Genomic DNA, 12,810 nt, shown 5'->3' with positions numbered 1-12,810 from the left:
CTTATTGCCGAGGCTACGTGAAGATATAGGTGCAGGAGACGAACAGGGGAAATCTCTGTGGGTAGAAATACAGGGAGGAAGAAATAACAAAATCCTGATAGGGGTCTTCTATAGACCACCAAAAGCAACAGAAGAAACTGAAACCTTACTACTAAGGCAGATAGAAGAGGTGTCAAAGCGCAACGAAGTAATTATCATGGGGGACTTTAATTATCCAGATATAACATGGGAGAAGGAAACCTGCAAATCTCACAGGGGGGATAAGTTCTTGAGAACAATCAAAGGGTATTATTGTATCTTGATGCCATCGGAAGTACTGGTGGAGTCAAGATAGAAGTTGTTTGACAAGGGGTTTACGCCCAGTGTTTCTGATTGGCTTTCACCCATCCTCGGCCTCACTGGTCCTCCCAGCACAGCTGAAGAAGCAGAGCAGTGTCCGGCTCTGTCCCCCATGCTGAGGCGCAGCAACGGCCTCCCAGCAGCGCAGACGAAGGTTGGCGGTCTGCTGCTGTTGTCTCCTCCGTCGTTGGCGTGTCACGAGTGCAGAGGGAGCTGTTGGATTCTGCGCGTGTCTCCCCCTTACTCAGCCATGGCGTCGCCCTCCCAGCAGTGATGAAAACTTGGAGGTCTCTCCATCTCACTCCACCATTTTGAGGCTCACAGCTGCATTCGGGGGCCCATGAGGTGAGAGGCGGGAGTCGGGTGCTGCGGTGCTGCAGCACTCACATGCAATCGGTGCCCCAGGGCAGGGGGGGCGTTCATGAGCTTTGCAGTTTTTGCCCATGCAGAGTGACTGGGGGCCACAGTGGTACCACCGGACCTGTGTGACAGATGGCTGGGCTGAGCATGCAGGAGCAGCCAGCCGAGGAGAGCGCTGGGGGGGGGGGGGGGGGGGTGTATTATCATTACGCAAACACTTTGCCAACAGCGGCTGCTGCTAGGAACTACATTAAGACAGCCAATTGGGAGCTTGGGGTGTGAGAGGGGCTTTTTCCCTGTCAAACCACTAGCTTCCGGTGGTGTCAAGATACAATAATACTCAATCAAAGATAACTACCTTATCCAACCTGTGCAGGAGGCAACTAGAGGGAGGGCCACTCTAGACTTACTATTAACTAATAAAACGGATAGAATAATGGGGGTACAGGTTAAGGGGCACTTGGGGAACAGTGACCACAATATAATCAACTTCCAGCTGTCAATCAATAAGAAGCCTTATCAGGGAGCGACAAAGAAACTAAACTTTAGTAAAGCAAAATTTGATCAGCTAAGAACTATCGGTAACATTAATTGGGACAACATCCTCAAAAATATCAGTACAGACGACAAATGGGAGGAGTTTAAAAGGATCCTAATCACCTCATGTGAGCAGTTCATTCCCTTTAAAAATAAAAGAACTACAAGTAGAAGGAAACCAATGTGGATCGACAAGACGGTAAGAGGGGGGCAATAAATGAAAAAAAGAAAGCGTTCAAACTACTAAAGCAACAAGGCAGCGAAGAAGCACTAAAATCATACAGGGAAAAAAACAAAATATGCAAAGATAAGGAGGAGCCAGAAAGACGGATCGCCAAAGAGAGCAAAAACAACCCAAAACTATTCTTCAACTATATTAACAGCAAAAGGATTTGCACCGAGAGCGCTGGCCCTTTAACAAATAATGCAGGAGGAATCATAGAAGATGATGGAGGGAAGGCAAATCTATTAAATAGTTTCTTTTCAAGCGTTTTCACAAACGAAAAGGAAATGTCACACGAGATGCAGGGGAATAAAATGAACCCCTCACAAAATATCTCATACCTAACGCAGGAGGAAGTGCGGAACAGGTTAAAGAAGATTAAAATCGATAAATCGCCAGGCCCAGATGGATTACACCCAAGGATACTAAGGGAACTAAGTGATGTGATAGCTAGGCCGCTATAGCTAATATTTATGGATACTATCAAGATCGTCGTTGTACCATTGGATTGGCGCCTGGATAAGCCGGGGGATCGGGGGTGGGGGGGGGGGGTGGGGGTGGCAAATGAAGGTCAATGTGGATAAATGTAAGGTTATGCACATGGGCAGCAAGAATGGATGTTACCAATATTCACTTAATGGGATACTGCTAGGGAAAAGTGATATGGAAAAAGACCTGGGGGTACTAGTGGACTGTAGACTAAACTGGAGCAACCAATGCCAGTCAGCTGCTGCAAAAGCTAATGAAGTCTTGGGGTGCATTAAAAGAGGTATAGGGGCGAGGGATGAGAACATTATCCCCCCACTATATAAGGCACTTGTCAGGCCTCACATGGAATACTGCGTACAGCTCTGGTCACCGGGGCTCAGGAAAGATGTTACAGTGCTGGAGGGGGTTCAAAGAAGGGCGACTAAACTAATACATGGAATGACGGGACTGGAATACCCAGAGAGGCACCAAAACTGGGATTATTCACCCCGGAAAAAAGAAGGTTAAGGGACGACCAAATAACTGTGTATAAATCCATGAGGGGACGATACAAGGATCTCTGCCAGGATCTGTTCATACCCAGGACTGCGACGGTAACAAGAGGGCATCCGCTACGTCTAGAGGAAAGCAGGTTTCATCACCAACACAGAAGGGGGTTCTTTACTGTAAGAGCAGTGAGACTGTGGAACTCTCTGCCTGAGGACGTGGTGATGGCAGAATCCATAGAGGAGTTTAAGAGGGACTGGATGTCTTTCTATGATATTACAGGATATAGACATTAGGTGACCAGCGGGGTTGTTGATCCGGTTCTTACAGTCAGGTAGGAGCTCAAACATTGATCCAGGGATTACTCTGGCTGCCATATTTAGTCAGGAAGGATAATTTTTCCTCCATAAGAGCTAATTGGCTTGCAGGTTTCTTTTTGCCTTCCTCTGGACCAACAAGGGGGTTTAAAACAGGCTGAACTGGATGGACATTGCTTTAATTCAGCCTAACATGCTATGTTACTATGTTACCCTACATTCGGAGGCCCCGATGTCTCCATACTCTACATCCGAGGCTGCGATGTCTCCATACTCTACATCCGAGGCTGCGATGTCTCCATACTCTACATCCGAGGCTGCGATGTCTCCATACTCTACATCCGAGGCTGCAATGTCTCCATACCCTACATCCGAGGCCCCAATGTCTCCATACACTACATCTGAGGTCCCAATGTCTCCATACACTACAACTGAGGTCCCAATGTCTCCATACTCTACAGCCGAGGCCCCGATATCTCCATAACATACATCCGAGACCCCGATGTCTTCACACTCTACAGCCGAGGGTGCGATGTCTCCATACCCTACATCCAAGGCCGCTATGTCTCCTTACTCTACATCCGAGGCCCCAGTGTCTCCATGCCATACATCTGAGGTCCCGATGTCTTCATACCATACATTCCAGACCCGGATGTCTCCCTACCCTACATCCGAGGCTGTGATATCTCCATACTCTACAGCCGAGGCTCCGGTGTCTCCATACTCTACAGCCGAGGCCCATATTTCTCCATACCCTACATCCGAGGCCCCTATGTCTCCATACTCTACAGCCGAGGCCCTGATGTCTCCATACCCTACATCCGAGGCCCATATGTCTCCATACCCTAGATCTGAGGCCCCTATATCTCCATACTCTACAGCCAAGGCCCCAATGTTTCCATACTCTACATGTCTCCATGCTCTACAGCCGAGGCCCCGATCTCTCCATACTCTACAAGGCCCCGATGTCTCCATACTCTGGATTCCATACTTGATAAATTTTCCCCTTGTACTTTTTATTTTACATCACATCATCTCCATAGTGAGGACAGAAGTCTCACCCCATCTGTGGCTGTCACATGAAGAAGGAAAAAACGCTCTCCGTCATCTCTGTCCAAAGTGTCTGAGAGGCAAATTTCTCCGCTTTCCGAGTGGATCTGGAACTGAGGAGGAGATGTAAGACTGAGCGAGTACGACACACTTCCCAGACTTCCACTATCTGCATCTGAAGCGGAGACCTGGAAGACAGCAAGAGGGAATGTTGAGGCTCAGCTGTTTATCCCACTCCATACATTACAGCTAGTTCGGTTCTTTCCATAATCCTGGCCACTGGTGACAACGACTATTCTCATAATTGGTGGTATCCCTTCAACCCCCACAGGACCAGAGTTCTCACTTTAATTTTCCCTCTTTTTGCTTCCTTCCAAGAGCCATAACTTCTTATCTTTCCCCTTGGCATGGCTACGTGGGGGCGAGTTTTATCTCTTAGTGGCATCATTTATTATACTGTATGGCCGCCTGCAGACGAGCGGGTCAGATCCGGCAGCGAGAATTCTCGCCGCGCGATCTGACCCGAGCGCCTGCAGGGACGAGCGCGTACTCACCCGCGCCTGGCGGCCCCGGCTCTTTCATGTGCCGGCTGCCGCGCAGCCGGCGCATGCACACACCGGAGCCAGCGGCCGGGTGAGTGCGTGCCCCGCAGAAAATTAGGACATGCCACGGTTTGTTTGCCGCGCGAGATTTCGCGTGGCCAAACCGCGGCCGTCTGCATAGGAGCGCGTATTGTAATGCACTCCTATGCAAACTTTCAGCAGCGGGATTTTCCGCTCGTGTGCAGGCGGCCTATAGCAAGTTTTTAAAAAGAGAAATGAAAAACATGCCGCCATTGAGCCATGTTTGGTGGGTTGACAATGCAGTAACAGTGACCTGAGTCGGAACGGTTTCAGCGATTTCACATTTATATCGTTTTAAAAATGTTTTTCTATTTTTAAAAGTAAATTCACTTTTTTCTCGCCATCCCTGCGCTCCAAGACCGGTAACCTTTGGTTTTCCGTTGATCGGGCGTGTGAGGGCTCGCTTTCTGTGGGGTTATTTTGGGGCGCACACATCCTTTTGATAACTTTTGATTTCATACTTTCTAGCCTTCTGTTCCTTTTTAATCTTTTTTTCGTCCTTCACCGTGCGAGATAAATATTGTGATACGGTGATAGTTTGGTGACAAATACGGGGAATTCTTTAATCATTTAATTTTTTTAAATTTAAGCCAAATGGGAAGGGAGCTTTATAACTTTTAATAGATTTTTTTAACGGTTAAAAACGATTCCTTTTTATGTTACACTTTATCTAGTCCCCAGAGGAGTCCTGTGAGCATCCGATCGCCGATCGCTCCGCTATGTACTGCAATACTTCAGTATTTAGGGTATCTATGCGTTGCAGCTCTGGGATCCTCCCGTAGGCTCTGGGTTGCCATATTAGCCCAAGGGCCCCTCCGCTCTGCCGCTTGCTCTTTAGATGCGGGGTCAGCTTTGACTGTGGCACCTAAACAGTTAAGTACTGCAATCAGTGCTAACTGGTCGTGGCAATTACATGGGGTGGTCAGCTATCAGCCACAGCTGATAGCGGCCCGGTACGGAGTGGACTCGGCTCCATTCACCGCAGGATGTTTATGGCCGTTCTGTGGTCCTGAAGGGGTTAAAGGGGCTGACAAGGATTAGGCTAACATGTGTCTGGTACAGCGGTCCGTCTGCAGTGAAGGGAGTGTGCCCATATTGCAGTACCACATATAACCATTGCACAGGCATGGCAGTGTCTGTGGAACAAAAGCAGCCATGTTTTTCCAGCTCTAGAAAACCCGTCAACTCCAGCAGGAGCGAAAAAAATGAAATCCGTACGATACCGACAACCCCATATAATCCCTATACCATACCGACAACCCCATATAATCCCTCTACTATACCGACAACCCCATATAATCCATGTACTGTACCGACAACCCCATATAATCCCTGTACCGTACCGACAACCCCATATAATCCATGTACTGTACTGACAACCCCATATAATACCTCTACTATACCGACAACCCCATATAATCCATGTACTGTACTGACAACCCCATATAATCCCTATACCATACCTACAACCCCATATAATCCCTCTACTATACCGACAACCCCATATAATCCATGTACCATACCGACAACCCCATATAATCCCTCTACTATACCGACAACCCCATATAATCCCTGTACCATACCGACAACCCCATATAATCCCTGTACCATACCGACAACCCAATATAATCCCTGTACTATACCGACAACCCCATATAATCCCTGTACTGTACCGACAACCCCATATAATCCCTCTACTATACCGACAACCCCATATAATCCCTGTACCGTACCGACAACCCCATATAATCCCTGTACCATACCGACAACCCCATATAATTCCTGTACCATACCGACAACCCCATATAATCCCTGTACCGTATCGCCAACCCCATATAATCCCTCTACTATACCGACAACCCCATATAATCCCTCTACCATACCGACAACCCCATATAATCCCTGTACTATACCGACAACCCCATATAATCCCTCTACTATACCGACAACCCCACATAATCCATGTACTGTACTGACAAACCCATATAATCCCTGTACCGTACCGACAACCTCATATAATCCCTCTACTATACCGACAACCCCATATAATCCCTGTACCATACCGACAACCCCATATAATCCCTCTACTATACCGACAACCCCATATAATCCCTGTACCGTACCGACAACCCCATATAATCCCTGTACTATACCGACAACCCCATATAATCCCTGTACCGTACCGACAACCCCATATAATCCCTCTACTATACCGACAACCCCATATAATCCCTGTACCGTACCGACAACCCCATATAATCCCTGTACCATACCGACAACCCCATATAATCCCTGTACCGTCCAGACAACCCCATATAATCCCTCTACTATACTGACAACCCCATATAATCCCTGTACCATACCGACAACCCCATATAATCCCTGTACCGTATCGACAACCCGATATAATCCCTCTACTATACCGACAACCCCATATAATACCTGTACCGTACCGACAACCCCATATAATCCCTCTACTATACCGACAACCCCATATAATTCCTGAACCGTACCGACAACCCCATATAATCCCTGTACCATACCGACAACCCCATATAATCCCTGTACCATACCGACAACCCCATATAATCCCTCTACTATACCGACAACCCCATATAATCCCTGTACCGTACCGACAACCCCATATAATCCCTGTACTATACCGACAACCCCATATAATCTCTGTACCGTCCCGACAACCCCATATAATCCCTCTACTATACCGACAACCCCATATAATCCCTGTACCATCCCGATAACCCCATATAATCCCTCTCCTATACCGACAACCCCATATAATCCCTGTACCGTACCGAGAACCCCATATAATCCCTCTGCTATACCGACAACCCCATATAATCCCTGTACCATACCGACAACCCCATATAATCCCTCTACTAAACCGACAACCCCATATAATCCCTGTACCATACCGACAACCCCATATAATCCCGGTACCATACCGACAACCCCATATAATCCCTGTACCGTACCGACAACCCCATATAATCCCTCTACTATACAGACAACCCCATATAATCCCTGAACCGTACCGACAACCCCATATAATCCCTGTACCATACCGACAACCCCATATAATCCCTGTACCATACCGACAACCCCATATAATCCCTCTACTATACCGACAACCCCATATAATCCCTGTACCGTACCGACAACCCCATATAATCCCTGTACTATACCGACAACCCCATATAATCTCTGTACCGTCCCGACAACCCCATATAATCCCTCTACTATACCGACAACCCCATATAATCCCTGTAACATACCGATAACCCCATATAATCCCTCTCCTATACCGACAACCCCATATAATCCCTGTACCGTACCGAGAACCCCATATAATCCCTGTACCATACCGACAATCCCATATAATCCCTGTACCATACCGACAACCCCATATAATCCCTCTACTAAACCGACAACCCCATATAATGCCGGTACTATACCGACAACCCCATATAATCCCTCTACTATACCGACAACCCCATATAATCCCTCTACTATACCGACAATCCCATATAATCCCTGTACCGTACCGACAATCCCATATAATCCCTGTATTATACCGACAACCCCATATAATCCCTGTACTATACTGACAACCCCATATAATCCCTGTACTATACCGACAACCCCATATAATCCCTCTACTATACCGACAACCTCATATAATCCCTGTACCATACCGACAACCCCATATAATCCCTCTACTATACCGACAACCCCATATAATACCTCTACTATACCAACAACCCCATATAATCCCTGTACCGTCCCGACAACCCCATAAAATCCCTCTACTATACCGACAACCCCATATAATCCCTGTACCATACCGACAACCCCATATAATCCCTGTATTATACCGACAACCCCATATAATCCCTGTACCGTCCAGACAACCCCATATAATCCCTCTACTATACCGACAACCCCATATAATCCCTGTACCATACCGACAACCCCATATAATCCCTCTACTATACCGACAACCCCATATAATCCCTCTACTATACCGACAACCCCATATAATCCCTGTAGCGTCCCGACAACCCCATATAATCCCTCTACTATACCGACAACCCCATATAATCCCTGTACCATACCGACAACCCCATATAATCCCTCTACTATACCGACAACCCCATATAATCCCTCTACTATACCGACAACCCCATATAATCCCTGTACCGTACCGACAACCCCATATAATCCCTGAACTATACCGACAAACCCATATAATCCCTCTACTATACCGACAACCCCATATAATCCCTGTACTATACCGACAACCCCATATAATCCATGTACCATACCAACAACCCCATATAATCCCTGTACCATACCGACAACCCCATATAATCCCTGTACTATACCGACAACCCCATATAATACATCTACTATACCGACAACCCCATATAATCTCTCTACTATACCGACAACCCCATATAATCCCTGTACCATACCGACAACCCCATATAATCCCTGTACCATACCGATAACCCCATATAATCGATGTACCATACCGACAACCCCATATAATCCATGTACCATACCGACAACCCCATATAATCCCTGTACCATACCAACAACCCCATATAATCCCTGTACCATACCAACAACCCCATATAATCCCTGTACCATACCGACAACCCCATATAATCCCTGTGCCATACCAACAACCCCATATAATCCCTGTACTATACTGACAACCCCATATAATCCCTGTACTATACCGACAACCCCATATAATCCCTGTACTATACCGACAACCCCATATAATCCCTCTACTATACCGACAACCCCATATAATCCCTGTACCATACCGATAACCCCATATAATCCCTGTACCATACCGATAACCCCATATAATCCCTGTACTATACCGACAACCCCATATAATCCCTGTACTATACCGACAACCCTATATAATCCCTGTACCATACCGACAACCCCATATAATCCCTGCACCGTACCGACAACCCCATATAATCTATGTACCGTACCGACAACCCCATATAATTCCTGTACCTTACCGACAACCCCATATAATCCCTGTACCATACCGATAACCCCATATAATCCCTGTACCATACCGACAACCCCATATAATCCCTGTACCGTACCGACAACCCCATATAATCCCTGTACTATACCGACAACCCCATATAATCCCTGTACCGTACCGACAACCCCATATAATCCCTGTGCCATACCAACAACCCCATATAATCCCTGTACTATACTGACAACCCCATATAATCCCTGTACTATACCGACAACCCCATATAATCCCTGTACTATACCGACAACCCCATATAATCCCTGTACCATACCGACAACCCCATATAATCCCTGTACTATACTGACAACCCCATATAATCCCTGTACTATACCGACAACCCCATATAATCCCTGTACCATACCAACAACCCCATATAATCCCTGTACTATACTGACAACCCCATATAATCCCTGTACTATACCGACAACCCCATATAATCCCTGTACCATACAGACAACCCCATATAATCCCTGTACCATACCGACAACCCCATATAATCCCTGTATTATACCGACAACCCCATATGATCCCTGTACTATACCGACATCCCCATATAATCCCTGTACCATACCGATAACCCCATATAATCCCTGTACCATACCGACAACCCCATATAATCCCTGTATTATACCGACAACCCCATATGATCCCTGTACTATACCGACATCCCCATATAATCCCTGTACCATACCGATAACCCCATATAATCCCTGTACCATACCGACAACCCCATGTAATCCCTGTACTATACCGGCAACCCCATATAATCCCTCTACTATACCGACAACCCCATATAATCCCTGCACTATACCGACAACCCCATATAATCGCTCTACTATACCGACAACCCCATATAATCCCTGTAACATACCGATAACCCCATATAATCCCTGTACTATACCGACAACCCCATATAATCCCTGAACCGTACAGACAACCCCATATAATCCCTGCACCGTACCGACAACCCCATATAATCCCTGTACCATACCGACAACCCCATATAATCCATGTACTATACAGACAACCCCATCTAATCCCTGTACCATACTGACAACCCCATATAATCCCTGTACCGTACCGACAACCCCATATAATCCCTGTACTATACCGACAACCCCATATAATCCCTGTACTATACCGACAACCCCATATAATCCCTGTACCGTACCGACAACCCCATATAATCCCTGTACCGTACCGACAACCCCATATAATCCATGTACTATACCGACAACCGCATATAATCCCTGTACCATACCGATAACCCCATATAATCCCTGTACCGTACCGACAACCCCATATAATCCATGTACTATACCGACAACCGCATATAATCCCTGTACCATACCGACAACCCCATATAATCCCTGTACTATATTGACAACCCCATATAATCCCTGTACTATACCGACAACCCCATATAATCCCTGTACTGTACCAACAACCCCATATAATCCCTGTACTATACCGACAACCCCATATAATCCCTGTACTATACCGACAACCCCATATAATCCCTGTACCATACCGACAACCCCATATAATCCATGTACTATACCGACAACCCCATATAATCCCTGTACCGTACCGACAACCCCATATAATCCCTGTACCATACAGACAACCCCATATAATCCATGTACCATACCGACAACCGCATATAATTCCTGTACTGTATCGACAACCCCATATAATCCCTGTACTATACCGACAACCCCATATAATCCCTCTACTATACCGACAACCCCATATAATCCCTGTACTATACCGACAACCCCATATAATCTATGTACCGTACCGACAACCCCATATAATCCATGTACTATACCGACAACCCCATATAATCCATGTAATCTCTGTATCATAGCGACAACCCCATATAATCCCTGTACCGTACCGACAACCCCATATAATCCCTGTACCATACAGACAACCCCATATAATCCATGTACCATACCGACAACCGCATATAATTCCTGTACTGTATCGACAACCCCATATAATCCCTGTACTATACCGACAACCCCATATAATCCCTCTACTATACCGACAACCCCATATAATCCCTGTACTATACCGACAACCCCATATAATCTATGTACCGTACCGACAACCCCATATAATCCATGTACTATACCGACAACCCCATATAATCCATGTAATCTCTGTATCATAGCGACAACCCCATATAATCCCTGTACTATACAGACAACCCCTTGTAATCCCTGTACTATACCGACAACCCCATATAATCCCTGTACCATACCGACAACCCTATATAATCCCTGCACTATACTGACAACCCCATATAATCCCTCTACTATACCGACAACCCCATATAATCCCTGTACCGTACCGACAACCCCATGTAATCCCTGTACCATACCAACAACCCCATATCATCCCTGTATTATACCGACAACCCCATATAATCCATGTACTATACCGACAACCCCATATAATCCCTCTACTATACCGACAACCCCATATAATCCCTGTACTATACTGACAACCCCATGTAATCCCTGTACCGTACTGACAACCCCATATAATCCCTGTACCATACCGACAACCCCATATAATCCCTGTACCATACCGACAACCCCATATAATCCCTGTACCATACCGACAACCCCATGTAATCCATGTACCGTACCGACAACCCCATATAATCCCTGTACCATACCGACAACCCCATATAATCCATGTACTATACCGACAACCCCATATAATCCCTGTACCATACCGACAACCCCATATAATCCCTGTACCATACCGACAACCCCATATAATCCCTGTACTATACCGGCAACCCCATATAATCCCTGTACCATACCGACAACCCCATATAATCCCTGTACTATACCGGCAACCCCATATAATCCCTGTACCATACCGACAACCCCATATAATCCCTGTACTATACCGACAACCCCATATAATCCCTGTACCATACCGACAACCCCATATAATCCCTGTACCATACCGACAACCCCATATAATCCGTGTACTATACCGACAACCCCATATAATCCCTGTACCATACCGAGAACCCCATATAATCCATGTACCATACCGACAACCCCATATAATCCCTGTACTATACCGACAACCCTATATAATCCCTGTACCGTACCGACAACCCCATATAATCCCTCTACTATACTGACAACCCCATGTAATCCCTGTACCGTACTGACAACCCCATATAATCCCTGTACCATACCGACAACCCCATATAATCCCTCTACTATACCGACAACCCCATGTAATCCATGTACCATACCGACA

At 46.3% G+C, this 12,810-nt stretch overlaps 1 protein-coding gene across 1 annotated transcript in view; it reads right to left on the bottom strand.

Annotated features, from left to right (window-relative positions):
• Positions 1-12,810, bottom strand: part of DCHS1 (dachsous cadherin-related 1) — a 99,365-nt gene that overhangs the window by 76,555 nt on the left and 10,000 nt on the right. The window contains exon 3 of the mRNA XM_066588563.1: positions 3,813-3,989. Within this exon, the coding sequence (XP_066444660.1) occupies positions 3,813-3,989 (177 nt within the window). The remainder of the gene's footprint in view (positions 1-3,812; positions 3,990-12,810) is intronic.

The sequence above is a fragment of the Eleutherodactylus coqui genome, chromosome 1 (genome assembly GCF_035609145.1).
Source record: "Eleutherodactylus coqui strain aEleCoq1 chromosome 1, aEleCoq1.hap1, whole genome shotgun sequence".
NCBI classification, from domain to species: Eukaryota; Metazoa; Chordata; class Amphibia; order Anura; family Eleutherodactylidae; genus Eleutherodactylus; species Eleutherodactylus coqui.
Note: the sequence above shows the minus strand (reverse complement) of the source record. Positions and strands in the feature narration are given on the sequence as shown.